The sequence below is a fragment of the Podarcis filfolensis genome (assembly GCF_964270895.1).
Source record: "Podarcis filfolensis genome assembly, chromosome: 14".
Classification (NCBI taxonomy): Eukaryota; Metazoa; Chordata; class Lepidosauria; order Squamata; family Lacertidae; genus Podarcis; species Podarcis filfolensis.
This window is the reverse complement of record NC_139616.1, coordinates 35,238,919-35,256,042: the sequence shown is the minus strand read 5'-3', so window position 1 is coordinate 35,256,042 and position 17,124 is coordinate 35,238,919. Positions and strand designations below refer to the sequence as shown.

General features: G+C 45.7%; 1 protein-coding gene across 1 annotated transcript; it reads right to left on the bottom strand.

The window, feature by feature from the left end:
- Positions 1 to 1,414: 1,414 nt before the first annotated feature.
- PRR35 (proline rich 35) lies at positions 1,415 to 10,573 on the bottom strand. The gene is made up of 2 exons (XM_083585045.1): positions 8,753 to 10,573; positions 1,415 to 6,802 (listed from the first exon to the last, which is right to left on the bottom strand). Exons 1-2 carry the CDS (start codon positions 10,387 to 10,389, stop codon positions 5,869 to 5,871), a joined length of 2,571 nt encoding a protein of 856 aa, XP_083441171.1. The 5' UTR covers positions 10,390 to 10,573; the 3' UTR covers positions 1,415 to 5,868.
- Positions 10,574 to 17,124: the final 6,551 nt, after the last annotated feature.

Below are 17,124 nucleotides of genomic sequence, written 5' to 3'. Positions count from 1 at the left end.
ACATGTGCTTATGCCCTTCAAGAACAACAAAAGAATGAGATCCGACAAATGCAGCATGCGTAGCCTTACTGGTCACATGCAGTCAGGACAAGGTAGATCTTCTGGCCCGATTATCAGCTTTAAGCACCATGTGATCTTAAGACAATGATCAGTGGATCAGTCAGGTGCTGCTGCTATTTGGACTTGGAGTGAATCCAGGCTCTTTGCAGTAAACCAACAAAGGCCAATGATTCAGAGAAAAGAGGCGATTGCCATCACCAGTTTAGGAAATACAGTAGTACCTTGGGTTACAGACTCTTCAGGTTACAGACTCCACTAACCCAGAAATAGCACCTCAGGTTAAGAAGTTTGCTTCAGGATAAGAACAGAAATTGTGTGGCAGCCGCACGACGGCAGCGGGAGGCCCCATTAGCTAAAGTGGTACCTCAGGTTAAGAACAGTTTCAGGTTAAGAACGGACCTCCAGAACAAATTAAGTTCTTAACCCGAGGTACCACTGTAGGTAGGTAGCCGTGTTGGTCTGCCGTAGTCGAAACAAAATAAAAAAATTCCTTCCAGTAGCACCTTAGAGACCAACTAAATTTGTTATTGGTATGAGCTCATGGAAGCTCATACCAATAACAAACTTAGTTGGTCTCTAAGGTGCTACTGGAAGGAATTTTTTATTTTGTTTCGGTTTAGGAAAGACAGTGAAATTAATCTTAGCCAGTGTTCTGCAGGGCTTAGGGTGAGAATGTGTTTCTAATAATGAGGCTTAGCCAAATATTAGACAAGTCTATTACCAAAGCTTTAACAGCTAAATGGCTACCATAGTGAAGGAACGTCCAAACATTTCAATGTGTTGGGAGTCCAAGTGGGAGCTATTGGAGGGTGCTCTCGCTCAGGGTTCCACCCAGCCAATTCTCTTTCGGGAGATTCCATTCCATTCCCCAGTTGTCCATTCTGAACAGTCACTTAGCAATTTTGTGCCCACTAGTCACATCTGGTCTTCATTCAACTGTTTTCAGGGTTCCCCCTTAAGTAACAGAGACCAGATCCATCAGTCATACTTGAACTTCTCTTTACAAGGACTACTATTGAACTTTTAAGAATTGGTACCAGGTCTGCTCCCCCCACCCCCACCCCCATTTGTGTCATGCTGTTCAGGTGGTAAACCTGCAGGCAGTGACTGCCCATCTTGTTTTAATTGACTGGTTGTAAGCTGTTCAGGTACAAGCTCTAAATAAATTATATATATGGGCTGCTAATACCTCTCTCTTGGGTGATGCTGTTTAGGCAACCCAAGCAAGACAACACCAGAAGCAGAGGGAATAATCCATGTTGCTTCATTGCAGAAGCTGCCTCTGCAACAATAGCAATAATAACCCTAGCAAAGAGATCAGGCTATTCACTTCCACTCATTTTTTAAAATTTAATTTATTTATTTTTTACATTCTTTAGACCTGTGGACAATAAATAACACATAATACTCTTTATCCCACCCCCACCACCCCACCCCAGTGACATCCCTCCCCACAGCACCATACACTATAAATAAATAAATATAGCATGTATCATTTATTCACCAGTGTTTTGCCATTGACTGATGCACGAAGTGCAGTGGGGTGTTGCCCCAGCATTGGTGTTTGAGTGACTGTTGCATTTCATGGGTGATTGTGGTGGTGGTGGATGCTGTGATAGGAAGTGTGGGCAAACAAGACAATGTTGTGGCAAACTCTGGACGTGCCTCCTCTCACTCCAGCGTTTGGATGTTCACAGCTTAGCTTTTCAAATCGCAGAAATGTCCTCCTACATTAACATCGCTAGTAGAGCACTTTGCTGATAGACAGCCTGGCCTCCTCTGCGCCACACGTTTAAAAACAGTAATTATACCACTTAAAACAGCCATGGCTTCAAAGAATCCTGAGAACTGTTGTCTGTGAAGTGTGCTGAGAGTTGTTAGGCGATTCCTTGTTCCCTTCAAAGAGCTCCAATTCTCAGAGTGGTTTAACAATCAATCCCTCTTCTCAGTAAACATTGGGAATTGTAGCTCTTTGAGGGGATATGGAATTGCCTAACAACTCTCAGCACCTTTAATAGACTACAGTTCCCAGGATTATTAGAGGGAAGTGGTCCTGCTTTAAATGTGAAGTACAGATGGGGCATATGTCATCCACTGTCAGCTTCCAGATTTTGTTGCAGGGCAACGGGATGAGGGACCTCCAGCCTATGAGCATCATCAAGCCTCCCCATGTAGCCCGCAAGGCTGTTTTGGCCAAGCCACGTTCAGCTGCCCTGCACCTGATGTCACATATTATGTCAGGTGTGAAGCAGGTAAAGGTGAACCTGCAAAGGGCCTGCAAAGCCCCTTTCAAGCGTTTCTGAAGCACCAGCTATCATCTGATTGGGGAGTGCTTTTTTTTTGCAAAATACACCATCAAAAATAGGTTACCTGGTGTCATTTTGACACCAGGTGATTGGCAGGTGGGCAACCCTACCTGCCTGTCAAATTTAGCCTAGCCCACAGGCTGAATGTAGCTTCTCATTCCTGGACTACACCTGGGATGCTGAAAGCTGGCCACAGGTTCCCCAACCCTGGCCCATGTGATAACATTTAGCACACATTAAACTACTTTTGGGCTCTTAGCTTGACATCCTTTCCTGCAGTTGTGATCCCTTATTCCTGTGCATTAGGTAAGAGAATATGGCAGGTCCTGCCTTTGGAAAGGCATTCCCAACAAATGGTTGGACACACACACACACACACACACACACACACACACGAGAAGAGCCCTGCTGTATTGGAAGAATGGTTCCTATTGTCCAGCATCCATGTCTTACAGTGGATAACCAAATGCCTCTGGAAAACCTAAAAGCAGGACTTAATAGTTATTGCTCCCTCACAGTGGGCATCCAGTGGTATACTACCACCGACTCCAGAGTCCAGAGGTTCTGTGTAGCCACCATGGAGCTAGGAGCTGAAAGTTGTTTGAGAAAGTTGCCCATGGTGCACATGTTTTTATCGCTCTCCAAAACCTGCAAACCTCCTTTCTCGTGCCCAGAAGTGGAGGCCACAGCCCTGTAGCAAAGCGTCTGCTTGGCATATGGAAGTCAGCAGGTTCAGTCCCTGGAAGCCACAGGTAGTAAGTAGCCTTTTCCCATGGTTAATTTGATGATGAGGCTTTTGAGTTCTATATGTGAGTTTTCCCCGATCTTCCTGCTTTTATGGTACAGCAAAAGCATTTTTATTTTTAGTGCCTGCCTTTACCATACTGTATTTATGGTTCTGATGAATGTTAAGCTGGCTTGGGGAATCTTTGAATGGTGAAGGCAGCAAAACATAAATCCATTAAATTCATTAATTTGACACGTCTCAAAAAGACAATGGACTGAGATCTTGGAGAGCTGCTGTCAATCAAACCAGATAGTGCTTGGTCAGATGGGATAATGGTCCAGCTTGATGCAAGGCCACTTTTTGTGTATTTGTGTATCCCTGATATGATGTGCAAATGTCATCTTCCTCATGCTGCTTCCAGCTCTCTAGAAACAAAAGAACAAAAAACCCAACCCTGTTGCCTACCTTGGATGCAGTTGCCAGCAGAGTGCATCCAGACTGTTGCTATTTTAGGGTGGGATTCAATCACATGCCAGCATATTCAGGATGTGCCATTACAGCTGATTGGGAGCTCATGCACAACAAACCTGCTTCCTCAAAGAATCAGGCTTATGTGTGATAAGGAAAGTGACCAGAAAGTATGAAATGATACTTGCTTTTGTTGCAATGTCATCTAGCCTCCCTGTAAACAAATCAGGATGAATATTCAATAAACAGGTCATCTGGAAATACCCACTGTGGAGACAGCCTTGAATACAGTTCTGTTCCATAATAGTCTCTGCTGACAATTGAACCACATCGTTAGCCTGTGTTGTGTAAGTATGGTGTTTTTGTTTGTTTTGTTTTAAAGAAATGAAACGAAAGCAAAACTAGCAAACAGCTTCTGGCATTCTAGCGATGTAAACAACACTTCCAGAAAACTTACACATTATGGTAAACTTATATTCTTATGTATTCAGGTAGGTAGCCGTGTTGGTCTGACGCAGTCGAAATAAATAAAAAAATTGTCCAGTAGCACCTTAGAGTCCAACTAAGTTTGTTCTGGGTATAAGCTTTTGTGTGCACGCACACTTCTTCAGAGAAGTATCTGAAGACAATACTGGACAATTTTGTAATTCATATTCTTCTATGTGTAGAATAACTGCAATGTGTGTAATATCCCTTATGGAATAAGACACCATGCTGGTGCCTTCACTGTCTTCACATGGTGTTCACTGCCTCCTCAGAACCATGGGCTAGGCCAAGAAAACTCCCTTCCCTCCCGAAATCTCAAAATGCTGCCATCTCCCAGGGCACTGTGCAGAGATAGAAAACCTGTGACCTACCAGATGTTGCTGGACCCCCAACAATCAGAGTCCTGGACTCCTTCGGGAGGTTGTGCATTCTCCTTCACTGGAGGTTTTTAAGCAGAGGTTGGATGGCCATCTGTCACGGATGCATTGCAGGGGGTTGGACTCGATAACCCTTGGAAGTCCCTTCCAACTCTTATGATTCTAATATCAATGGAAGGCCACAAGTCCCCATCCACCATCCCTGTCATAGGACTGCATAAAGACAAGCGGTAATTTTGAACACTGTCACTTCTTTAAGCAGATGGGAGGGCTGGGGAATTGCTATGGGATCCTTTGCTTCCTTGCGCCCTGTCTAAACTACAAGCTTGTGTCAGTTCTATACCAGTTTCAGTGGCTTGGTTTCCAGCAAAGAATCCTTGGAAAGTGTAACTTGCTGTGAATTCTATTGGAGCTAAAATTCAGGGATGCTGAATCTATAACCCTCCAGATATTTTTGGGCTACCGTTCCCATCATCCCTACCCATCGGCCATGCTGGCTGGGGTTGATGAGAGCTGGTGTCCAACAACATTGGAGGAACTCAAATTCGCCATTCCTGTGTAACTCCTTTCATAAAACTATAGGGACAGGACAGGGAATGATGCTTAAACCAGTTTAACAATTGAAGCTGTGATGTAGAAAGATAACCACTTATCTGAATATTGTCAGGAAAGGGAAGCTTTTAAAATTCACATGAAGAAAAGAATTGTGCTTTTTAGTTGTGCTAACAATGCTGGTGACAAGCTTCCCCAACATTTTCCAGTATGTAAGTACACACAAAACAGTGCCATACCACATTAAACAGTCACAGCTTCCCCCAAAGATTCCTGGAACTTTAGATTGTTAAGGGTGCTGAGAATTGCTTAGAGATCCCTATTCCCTTCACAGGGTTATATTTCCCAGAGTGGTTTAAGTCAATCCCTCTTCCCAAGGAACTATGGGAGTTGTAGCTCTGTGAGGGGGATAGGGATCTCCTAAGTGAGCTCCCTACAAACTCTGTGGAACCCAATCCATATGACAGCTTAATAAACAGGTAATCTGGAAGCGAGCCTTATCAGGAAATGTACCGTATCTTGCTTAGCTGATAAGGGAGGAAATGGGGCAGATCCCCTTCTTACACATGTCCTTTCAAAAGGCGTTGATCTCATTTGCTCCCCAACCATCTCCAGGTCTGCAGATTGGGGACACAATGAGAGGAGGACTTATAGGTGTGGATGGGACTTTCCAAATACAGCTCAATTTCATAAATATCTGAAAAGGGGACGCTATATGATCCACCTGGATTCCATGGCAGAAAGTTCAAGAGGCCATTGTGATGGGTAGGGCACCTTCCAGACCTCAAAGCCTTTTTCAACTGTTTGTTGGAGTTGGCGGGAAGAGTGTGGAAAGGAGTTTTGTGGGCAGGGGACATGTCGAAGCGCTCTGGGCAAGTGCAGACAGAGAGGATCACGGGTCTGTGTTTATAGGACTGTGGATGCACACCCTGTCTGTCTCGTTTGGCAGACCACATGACAGGGAGCGTGGGATGGCTCGACACCCCATTGTCGGGATGTCTTCGGTCACAGGAAGTGGTGGGCCTGGGTTGGGGTTGGGTCTCCCATCTGTGCACAGCAGGACACTGGAGTCTGCCTCACACTTGGTGGTACGGCTGTAATAGGGCTCCATCACGTGCCTGAGTTCTAGTGGGACAGTAAGTGGGAGCACCTCGGCTTTGATGACGGCTCCCAGGTGGGCGTCTGAAGAGGAGCTTCTCCGGAGAGCCTCTGAACGACTCATTTTGATCAACAGGTCAATGGTTTTGTTCTCTGTCTCAACAAGATGATCAGATGCCTCATCCTCTTCGCTAGCTTCACCCACCACCAAGCATCTATTGATGGAACCTGGATCTTTGTCATAGACCTTCCCAACACCAAGGGCATCCTTGGGTTCCTTCTTGTCCTGGTATCCTTTCTCCAAACCTTTTGAGGACCTTTTCACCGAGAGATCCAAAGGGCCCTCACTGGGCTTGGCTGCCTTCTCCAGCGCTTGATGGATATGGAACAGTTCCTGCCGGATTTTGATTAGCTGGTCCCTTAGCTGCTTCTGTGCTGGGCTGTCCTCTTTGGCCAGGTCTGAGAGCTTCTTCTCCACATCCTGATACTCCTCTAAAGTTTTGGACAAGTCACCAATGAGCACTGTTGTTGCCTCTGGGTCTCTCGGGTCAACAGTTACAGCTTCTGCTTTGCTTGGCTTGAGAAGTAGGTGGTCCGAAGGTGTAATTATGGGGGATAAAATGTCAGAGCCGCCAATCTTTTCCTGGTCTTCAGGTGGGCAGGCATGGAGTTCTACGTGCCAATGGTCCAGAGACTTTGAGGGTTGCATAGGGGCAGCTCTCAAACTGCTAAAGGTAGAGGGACAAAAAACAGACAGGGGGGAAGAGAACTGTTAATGAAGTAGTGCAAAAAAACAGAACAACATCTAAGGTAAAATAAGACCTCTCTGGTTTGGTTGAATGAGTTTGCAAGGGGCACTTCCAGATTGTAACTATTCTTGGGTGGGAATCAGTCACATCAACAAATTCAGATTGCAAAATTTAAATTGATTTGGCATTACCCTTTGCTTTGTGTTTTTCTCTGAAAGAGCACATTTTTTTGTACCATTGCCACTTTTTTTGTACAATATTTACATTCTGAAGCATCTTCCAATTCTGAGCTACAATTGCTTCTGCAACTGAGAGTAAATGGACTCAACAGCTCTTTATGATTAATGTTTAAATTTATATCCAGAAACACAGTGTTGGAGATGGATGTTGGTCCAGTGTTGACCAGCATTGGTCAATGTATCCATTGACCGGGAATCACATTGGTATCCTGGCATATCACCTTCCCAAACTCTTGCACCTGGGGCAATCCTACCACATGTGGAGGTATGTACTGACCAAACTTCACTCTCTCCAACATATAGGAGAAGCATTAGGGTTCAGCAAGGATAACTTCCTTGATGCCTAATACCACTTTGGTAATATTTTCAATGACAGCTCCCTAGTAGCAGATGTTGTTTTGTATGGCGGCTTAACCACAGGGCATTGCAGCCTTTCATTTCCATGTATTCTTCAACAACCCTACCACCACCATTGCAATGAACTTTTCTGATAAGGGCAGCAAGAGGAACATCATATAATATTACATGATGTTGGCTATTTAATGAGCAATCTTTCTGATTTGTGTGCAGGGAGATTAGATTACGTTTCATCAAAGCAAGTGTCACCCCACACCTACCAGTGCAGCTTCCCAGCCACTTTCCTTATTGTAATCTTTGGGGAAGTGGGTTTGTTCTGCAAGAGCTCCCAAGCAACTCCTAATCAGCATCACCTTAATTTGCCAGTATGTGATTGATTCCTAGCCAAATACCACAGCAGCTTGAAGACATGCCCACAGACTTTTTGTGATAAGGAAAATGACAGAAAAATGTACCGGACAGCAGGGAGATAAAAATGGCTCAGCTTCATCTAACATCCTCAGAAATGAATTGAGATGAAAGCTCAGTAAATAGCTGATGCCATCTAACCTCCCATCAGACCCTGTGCAAATAAATCGAGATGAATGCTCAAGGAACAGACTGTCTGGAAGTAACCAATGTGCCTGGTGGGCGGAAAGATACATGGTTGCCCGCTGCAAAACAGAGTAGGCCGTAACAGCCTGAATGGCCAAAGTGGCCTGACTGCATCATGTGTTCCAAACAACTGTAAGCTTTGCTTTAACAAGTCTCTGGTCTGTGTGCCCATCACTCAGCATCAGGCCTGGACTCTGCAGCAGCCTGTTAAAATAGAGGTCCCTAGCTTGATAACCCCGGATGTAACCCTAATCCCATTCCCCACTTTATATTTGTATGTATACATACTGAGGAGAATTCATTTAAAAAAATAAAAGAAAAATTGCTTGCAAAGCTATAGAGCAGGAGTGGGAACCTAATTCAGCTCAGGGCCATTTTCACTTCCAAGCAACTTTCCAGAGGACACATGCCCATTTGTGGCCAGAGGCAAAAGTGGGTGGAGCAATGGAAGTGAATGTCATCTTTGTACACTGGGCTTCTTTTACATATATACACCCCGGCCTCTCCTCCATCCGTGCAATCAGAGTTCAAGGAAACATCCCAGCCAGGCAAAAAGGCTCAAGGATGGTATGAAGTAGGGCTGCGGCCTGGAGAGAGGGGGTGTGACGGGAGAATCCCAAGAGCCAGACAGAGGCTTGGTGGGCTGCATTTGGCCCTGAGTCTGAGATTCCCCATTCCTGCCACACAGGATATCTTACAAAGCATGTATTAGGGATGGAGGCTGTGTAGCGCATCATACCTGGCCTGGTATGTGACTTTTGCAGGAGTCAGTACATCAGAGCCTACAAAATCAAGGCCGTTCCCTGCAAATTTCCTCTTCAGGTTGCTGTGGTTGGTCCCTCCACTATCCAAGCAAGTGGCCATGGGTAGTTCTGCCTTCCTGACACTATTGGGGAGAAGGGCAGCTCCCTCTTTTAAACCCACGATGCTCCGGTAGGTGTCAGGGACTGGCTTTCTGCACAGGCTGTTGACACCCAGGAAAGAACCGCTCTCCTTCTCGCGGAGCAGCCATTTCTCCTCTTCCGTTTGGAGCAGCAACGCTTTGTGGCTTGTTTCTGGAGCAGGCGGCTCTTCCCGGAACCCTTTCACCCAAGGATGGCTGGTCTTCAGCACTGGCACCTTCAGCAGGCCAGCTTTTGGGGGTTCTGTGGGGGTTTTGGCCTGGGGAGGAGTGGGCACGGCAGCTGCGGGTTGTTGCTGGGCCTCAGGCTTGGCGGCGGCCATCTTGTTTTCCGCTGAACCAAAAGAATGCTCGAAGAGGAGCGGGTAGTAGAAGCGGGGCAGGAAGGCCGACCTCTCGGGGTTCTGCAGGGGCTGGAAATGAGCAGAATGGGGGTGCATCAGCTGGGCAGTGGAGGCCAGGAAAGGCAGCTGGGTCAGGTGGGAGTGTGGCGTGGTGCTGCTGGTCACAGAAGGGCTGAGATAAGAGAAGAGGTTGGGATTCAATGGATAGTTGATCCCCAGCAAAGAGAGGTTGAGGCTCTGGGGTTCATGGTATTCACCGTATGCTGGAGGAGGATAACAGGGGATGATGTTGCCATCAGGAGACAGCGTTGGGACCTCGCTGGCGCCTCTCCTTTGCCCGTTGGCTACTAGCTTCCATTGTTCCATCAGGACCCCGCCAGCCCCAGGACACTTTTTGGGCACTTTGCAATGCTTTGGTTTGGCTTCTAACTCCAGAGGGGAAGGCGGCTCTTTCCCCTTCACTACGTGCTTCTTCAAGGAGAAGACATCCGTGATGATGAAGTCCGGTGTGGGGTCTTTGCAAGGCTTATCCCTCTTATTTTTAAACCGGAAGAGCAAGGTGTTCATGTCAGGCTCTGCCGAGTCCTCCCCAGCAGGGCTGGCCTCTTTCGCCTTCTCCTTCTTCTCCCCGGAGTCCATGTCCTGCAGCAGCCCAGACAGCTCCTCCTCTTCCTCCTCCTCCTCCTCTTGGAACTGGTTGGTTTCATCACTCATCCTTTCCGAGGCCAGGTCTTCAGTCCCTGCAAGTTTGTCTCTGCCGCTCTCTCTGTCCGCTGCCTGCTTGTGGTTTGTGGTTCCAGTGGCCCCCGAGGCACACATTTCGGGCTCATCGGGCCTCCCACGAGTCCGCGAAGCCTCTGTGGCATGCAGGAGCCGGAGATCTGGGTGGAGGAGGTTGCCCTTCTTATAGGGCCAGTCCGACTCAATGAGCAGTGAGAGAGAGTTTTTGCACAGGCTGTACTTCATGTGGTTGTAAAGGTGGGATTTCTCCATGCAGGTGAAAGGGCACTGGAAGCACTTGTAGTTATAGGGCTTCCCCCATGGCCTGGGGATGTAGTGGGGCTTCTTGGGCTTGCGTTCTTTGTGCTTGTAGACCGAGGCCAGCTTACAGCCCGCTTCTTCCTTCGACATGGCTGCCCCCAACAACCCAGATCTCAAGTTATGGGGTGTGGGGCTCGAGGCATCCACGCCCGACGGCTCACCTTGCTGGAACCACAGCACAATCTGGAAAGAAAGAGAGCACAAAGATGCATTAATAGACAATGGGCAAAAATGTATAAATCTAAATCAAATAAGTGTTGGGAATGTAAAGAGAAAGAAGGTTATTTTTATTATATGTCTTGTAGTAAGGTTAAAGCTTACTGGTAAATGATATATAATGAAATGAAAAGGATGTTTAAAATAACCTTTGTTAAAAAATCTGAGAAGTTTTTCTTTGGTAATTATAGGGACAGAACTACCTAAAATGCATGGAAACTTATTAATGTATGCAACTACAGCAACAAGAATGTTACTCGCCCAAACATGGAAAGAAGCAGAAGTCCCAGCAAAGGAAGAATGGATACAAAAACTTACAGAATACGCAGAAATGGTGAAACTTACCAGAAGAGTAAGAAATCAAGATAACAAACTTTTTATAAAAGAATGGAAATGGTTTATTGAATATTTACAGATAAATTGTAAACGGATAAGATCATTGGCAGGATTATTGTACTAACCTGCAGTTTTATAAGAGTATATATTTGAAGTAGATGAATAAATGAGCAAATTAAGTTAATTTGGATATGCAGAGTATATTAAAAATAAATTCACTGGAAAAGATGGGCTTTAGCTCAGCAGAAGAACATTTGTACTGCACACAGAAGGTCCAGGTTCAATCCCCAGTATCTCCCAGTAGGGCTGGGAAAGTTCCCAGTATGAAACCCCAGAGAGCCACTGCCAGTCAGTGTAGACAAAACTGACCTAGGTGGACCAATGGTCTGACTATGTATAAGACACCTTCCTGTGTTCCCGTCATCTCACACACCCTAGTAATGTGTCACATTAAAAGGTGCATGATGCAGCATCTGTGTGTATGGAGATGGCATCGCCTCACTTTTCTTACTTATTTCATTAAAAACGATCTTTTTGAGATATATATATATATATATATATATATATATATATATATGGTCATATCCAACTCAGTCCTATTTCCTGTTCCTCAGAGATTGATTCATGCACAGCCTGAAATCGTAGCTGGGAAACTGGACTGCTCTCTCCTCTGCAAACACAGTTTGCAGGTCAGATGCTCAGAAACATTTGCTCTTCATGTGCCTGAGGCAGCCTCAGAAATATTCACAGGCAGACCAGGACTGGTTATTCAGTTTTGGCACACTTCTGCTGTTCCCCTTCTGTGCTAGACTGAAAAATCCCCCAGTGCACTCTCCCTGGCAAGAAGGGGGGGGGGCGGGGGCAGCAGGAATTTGTGCTGAAGCACAACCACTATGGAGAGAACAGAATATTGGACTAGATCAGCCTTTGGTCTCAACCAGCAGAGCTATCCTTATCACAGAGGAACTGCGCCTGGAGAGACTTCTAATGAATTGTAGTTCGCATTGACTGGGGCTGCTTGCTCCATTTTGGCACACTCCCACTGTCCTCTCCCTTCTGTGCTAAACGGAAATGTTTGAAGTGCTTCATATTCGCTGCCTATTAGCCTTATAACAACCCTGTAAGGTAGGGGAATAAATTAGATTTAGTTCTCCTCCGAAGGTGCGGTTGATATTTTCTGAAATAATTTTAAAACCAAAGCACAGCCACCTTTCGACATTCACACTTTACTGAACTTTGCAATGCAGTTCTCCAGCCACACAGCGTGTAAAAAATGCGCTTTCGTGGGTAAAATATGCATAAAAATGCACTTATTGAAAATAACCAGCAAAAATGGGAGGGGGATACTTTGCAAGAATGTGCATATTTGGGAAGAATTGCATACAAACTCATGCATGTTGTGAGAGATCTGAGTCAGATGCTGATGAATTTTCATGCCATAAAAACAACAACAATAACCTGCAAACTGATGTGAAAACGTGGACAGCATTGTGTTTTTATTATACAATGTGTGAAAGAGAAGGATAGGGAGGGAGAACTTGAAAGAAACCAAAACTGGCATATTTGCCCTTCTCTAAAAGTAGGACAATGTTATTAGCACATAGCAGATAAAGTTATTTGTGTGTTTGGATGTGTATATGAGAGAAATGTGAGCTGCCATTCTGGGTTTGTGGGGAGCTAAAATTTGCCCTTCTGTCTTTACCTCTGACTAAAAAGCTTCAGATTTTTAAAAATCTGTTTTGGAAAAACTTGCAGGCACCAACACAACTTTTCCTAATGGGCAAGTAGCTGTTTGGGAAGGGAACTTATGTTGGGAAAGTGGCACTGGAGGAAATTGTTAAGTGCCCTCTTCTGTCAGTGCTGTGGTCCTAATCTGAATCCACCCCACCCCAATTGCTTTTTACAAAAAAACAAACAAACCCAAAAACCAGAAAGCGTGGAGATCTGATCATAGATCTCCTCTAGTTTGGTCGCCAGAGATTACAGCTTGCCCTAAAACAGGCATGGGACTGATTTTTCAGCCCGAAGACCACAAATCAAATACAAATCAATATAAATGTTACCTTTATACAGTAGGCTAGTTTCTACACATTCATGGGGTAGTGTGCTGCCTAGGCTGATTTTGAACTCTCAGTAACAGTTCACAGCCCCTTTTCAAGGCTATCTGTGGCCTCTCAGCGCTGGACAAGGTTTTGCAGAGTAAATTTATGCATAGTACAAAGTAGAACCATTTTAGCAAGCTGCAACAGGGAGGTTCTGGGGAGTGACCCCTGGCCCCAATCCTGACCCCCGGAGTCTTGATTTTTCACTGGCAAAATTTTGGAGGCTTTGCACACCGGAGAGTGTCAGTTTGATCACATACACCGGAGAGTACTGGATGAAGATGAGCAAGGGAGGGGCCAGGGGCATTTGGGCAGGCTTGTTGTCTGCAGGGGTCTTTCTACTGCTACCTGTAGCTTTGGGAACAAGGCTCTGGGGCTCTGAGAGACAGGTGTTTGGAAGCCTGCTTGGCAGAGCCTTTCCCGCACTAGCAGATATTCTTGGTCTGTTGAATTCCTCTACCTGCCACAACGCATTATTTCCGCTGGGCTGAGGAGACACAGCATTATGGGGATTTGCCCGGGGGCCAGCGCCACGTCAAGAGATTTTGCACCTGTGCATGGGAATTGCTGGATCCCTTTGCTGCAAGAAGCCTTGAGAAAAGGAGCCAGATGCAGGGCAGGGAGCGAGGAAGGCCAAGCAAAGGGGAGAGAGGGGTTTTTTTTGGGGGGGATAGAGGTGGAACCAAAGGAACAAGAGCACCCGAGAACAGAGAAACCAAAAGGGGAGGAGGAAGGAAATAAGCAATGAAGCAGCATTACTTGGTTGGAGAACTGCCTTGCAAACCAAACGTCTCCTCCATCCTTATACTCAGACCAGCTGGGCTTGAGTGTCCGATGTTCCAGAAAATCCCCTCTTTTGCTGCTTCTGTTTGCATTTAAAAGCAAACTTATTTCAGTATATGAAACGGAATGCAGCCATCCTTGGAAATTCAAACATCACTGAATTTTGCAATGCAGTTCTCCAACCAAGTAATGCATATAAAATTGCACATAAAGTTTGTATTCAAATGTAGATGTTAGTAAAAAAATAACATACAAATGTGCCTGATATTAGGGTAAATCGCTTGGGGGGAGGGAAATGTACATTAGGCAAAACCACGTTAATTTTTTTTTTAATTAGTGCTAAGAAGCTGATGAATTTTCATATATTTTTTAAAAAAAATCTGAAAACTGATGTGGAAATATAAAGAACCGAACTTTTATTAGAAAAATGAGAAACTGAGAGAAACTGAAACAGTGAGTTTCATCCATCTCTACCTGAGAACACTGGTGCAGTTAAGTAATTTGAAACTCTGGATTTAATAGCCTCTCTCTCTCTCTCTTTCTCTCTCTCTCTCTCTCCCTCTCTCTCTCTCTGTGTGTGTGTGTGTGTGAGAGAGAGAGAGAGAGAGAGAGAGAGAGAGATGGCAATGTCTATTACTTCAAATGGTCTCATGGGGTACAGGGTGAGGAATCTCTATCAGCCCAAAGGTCTCATTCCCATCTTAGCAACCTTCCAAGGGCCACATGCCAGAGGCAAAAGTGGGAGGGGCAATCAATGCAAACATTACCTGTACAGTAGGCTGGTTTATGCACATAGTGCCACACACCCCTCACTATCCTCCACCCAGACAAGCAAGAGGCACCATCAGAGCTTATGGGACACATCCCAGCCAGGCAAAAACAGCTGGAGTCTGAAGCAGGGCGAGTGAAAGTTATGGGCCAAGGGAGATGGGCCTGGGGAGAGGTCCCAGGACCACATGCAGAGGCTTGGAGGGCTGCATTTGACCCTGGGCCTGCAGTTCCCCATGTCTGCTTTAGATGATAATATGTATTACAGTGGTACCTCGGGTTACAGACGCTTCATGTTACAGATGCTTCAGGTTACAGACTCCGCTAACCCAGAAATAGTACCTCAGGTTAAGAACTTTGCTTCAGGATGAGAACAGAAATTGCGTGGGGGCAGTGGGAGGCCCCATTAGCTAAAGTGGTACCTCAGGTTAAGAACAGTTTCAGGTTAAGAACGGACCTCCAGAACGAATTAAGTTCTTAACCCGATGTACCACTGTACTTCACGTACTTCAAAATGTGACAATCCATCCCTGCAAGTCCTACTCTGTTAGCAGATTGTTGGAGCCTGCAAAACGCTTTGCAGGCACCACTGACCACCTGATCAGTGGCGCCTGCAAACCCCCTTTTGACAAAGCCATGCCTTCACCTACCCCAGACCTGATGTCATACATGATGCCAATTGTAGAGGGAGGTGGGTGTAGCGTTTCCTTGTGGGCCAAACAGAGAGGCCTGGTAGACCCAACAAGGCCTGTGGGCTGGAGGTTCCCCACAGCACAAGAAGACAATTCCCTGCCCCAAAGGGGCTGCAATCTAAAATTCTACATGGGGCAGCAAACAAGGGAGGGAAGGGCAACAGCAGTCATGATAAATTCAAATACAACTTGAAATACAACTTCATTCAAATGTACATTTAGAGGTTGAGATTTAGAAACTGGAGTGCAGTTGGAGCACTGTGGAGGAAGGGGTGTGGCTCAGTGATAGAACACCTGCTTTGCTTGCAGAAGGTCCTGGATTCAATCCCAGGCATCTCCTGGGAGGGAACTCTGCCTGAAACCCCAGAGAGCTGCTGCCATTCAGTGTGGACAATACTGAGCTAGGTCTAGCTCAGCAGGGGCCAGCACCTGCCGTATGTTCCTGCGCTCACCTCAGCCTCCCTTTTATTGTTCTCTCTGCAACAGAGTGACATGGCGACCCCTCTGAAATCTGCTAATCCAGCAAAGGTTGTTAGACAGCAGAAAATGTGTTCCAAGAGTGCTGATATTCCTGGCAGCCAGCAAGGTACGCCAGCAACCCGTGCAAAAGTGGAAGGTTCTGTAGCTATTCATGAGAAATAGCTGAAGGGGGTGTATGTCTCCGGGGGAAACATGTTCTGCAGGAATCTGGGTAGTGTCCAGCCTCACTTGACCACCAGGCGTCACTAGTGCTTCGGCTGAGGCAGCTGCTTCTCAAGGGGTGAAAATTATCTTCCTTTATAAGGTTCAGAATCTGCCCCACAGCTTTTGCACAATGTTTGGTTATAAAGCACTCTTCACCAGGCCAGCTGATAGGAGTTGAAATCCAACCCACTTGGAAGCTGGCAGAGGCTGTTATGACACCATCCCAAGATGATCAGAGTCGCTTTTGTCAATCCAGAAGGCAGGCATCAAGCCTAAGCTGTAGGAAATGGAGCAGACATTGCCTTGGTCAGAGCAGCAAATGGCGCTTCCCCCAAAACCAATTCATGTACGTATTTCATATTTTAAGTCTGAGCTTCAGCACTTCAGCACCCAGGACAGAAAACTCCACAAGGACTTCTCCCCATCTTGTTTCTTATCTGATTACCGTATTTTTCGCTCTATAAGACGCACCAGACCACAAGACGCACCTAGTTTTTGGAGGAGGAAAACAAGAAAAAAAAATTCTGAATCTCAGAAGCCGGAACAGCAAGAGGGATCGCTGCGCAGTGAAAGCAGCAATCCCTCTTGCTGTTCTGGCTTCTGGAATAGCTGCGCAGCCTGCATTCGCTCCATAAGACGCACACACATTTCCCCTTACTTTTTAGGAGGGAAAAAGTGAGTCTTATAGAGCAAAAAATGCGGTAATAAGCTGAGTAACAATTTGCTCCATTTTATGAACCCCAAATCAACTGCTGGGAAGATGCCTGTTTAACTGAGACATCTGGAATCCACCTTCCACTCAAGGCTACCTGGGCAGCACCCAGCAGCATTAAAACCACAATGAATCATAAAAATGTAAAAGAAAAGGAAATAAAACAGTATCACAAGGATTTAAGAGACCAGAGTTCTAATCCCCACTTAGCCATGAAACTCACTGAGTGACCTTGGGCTAGACACTGCCTCTCAGCCTAGCCTGCCTCACATGGTTGTTGTGAGGATAAAATAATAATAATAATAATAATAATAATAATAATAATAATAATAATGTAGGTATTATTAATTGAAAACAAAACAAACCGCAGAAGCAAAAATGAAGTATCACCAATGCACTCCACCACCCCCCCAAACTGAGCAAAGAGATGATTCCAAAGTACATTTCTGACAGCTAACCTTGCAGACCAGCAGCACATCAAACTTTCCCAGTTCTAAATGGATCAGGATTTCCCAAAGCTACTCTCTTTTAA

What these genes read in the sequence shown, in the direction of transcription:
- PRR35 (XM_083585045.1), bottom strand. Translation starts at nt 10,389, where the DNA reads ATGTCGAAGGAAGAAGCGGGCTGTAAGCTGGCCTCGGTCTACAAGCAC. An exon ending in AAAGTCACATACCAGGCCAG is followed by an intron (nt 6,803 to 8,752) that starts GTATGATGCGCT and finishes CTCTACCTTTAG; the next exon opens with CAGTTTGAGAGCTGCCCCTA.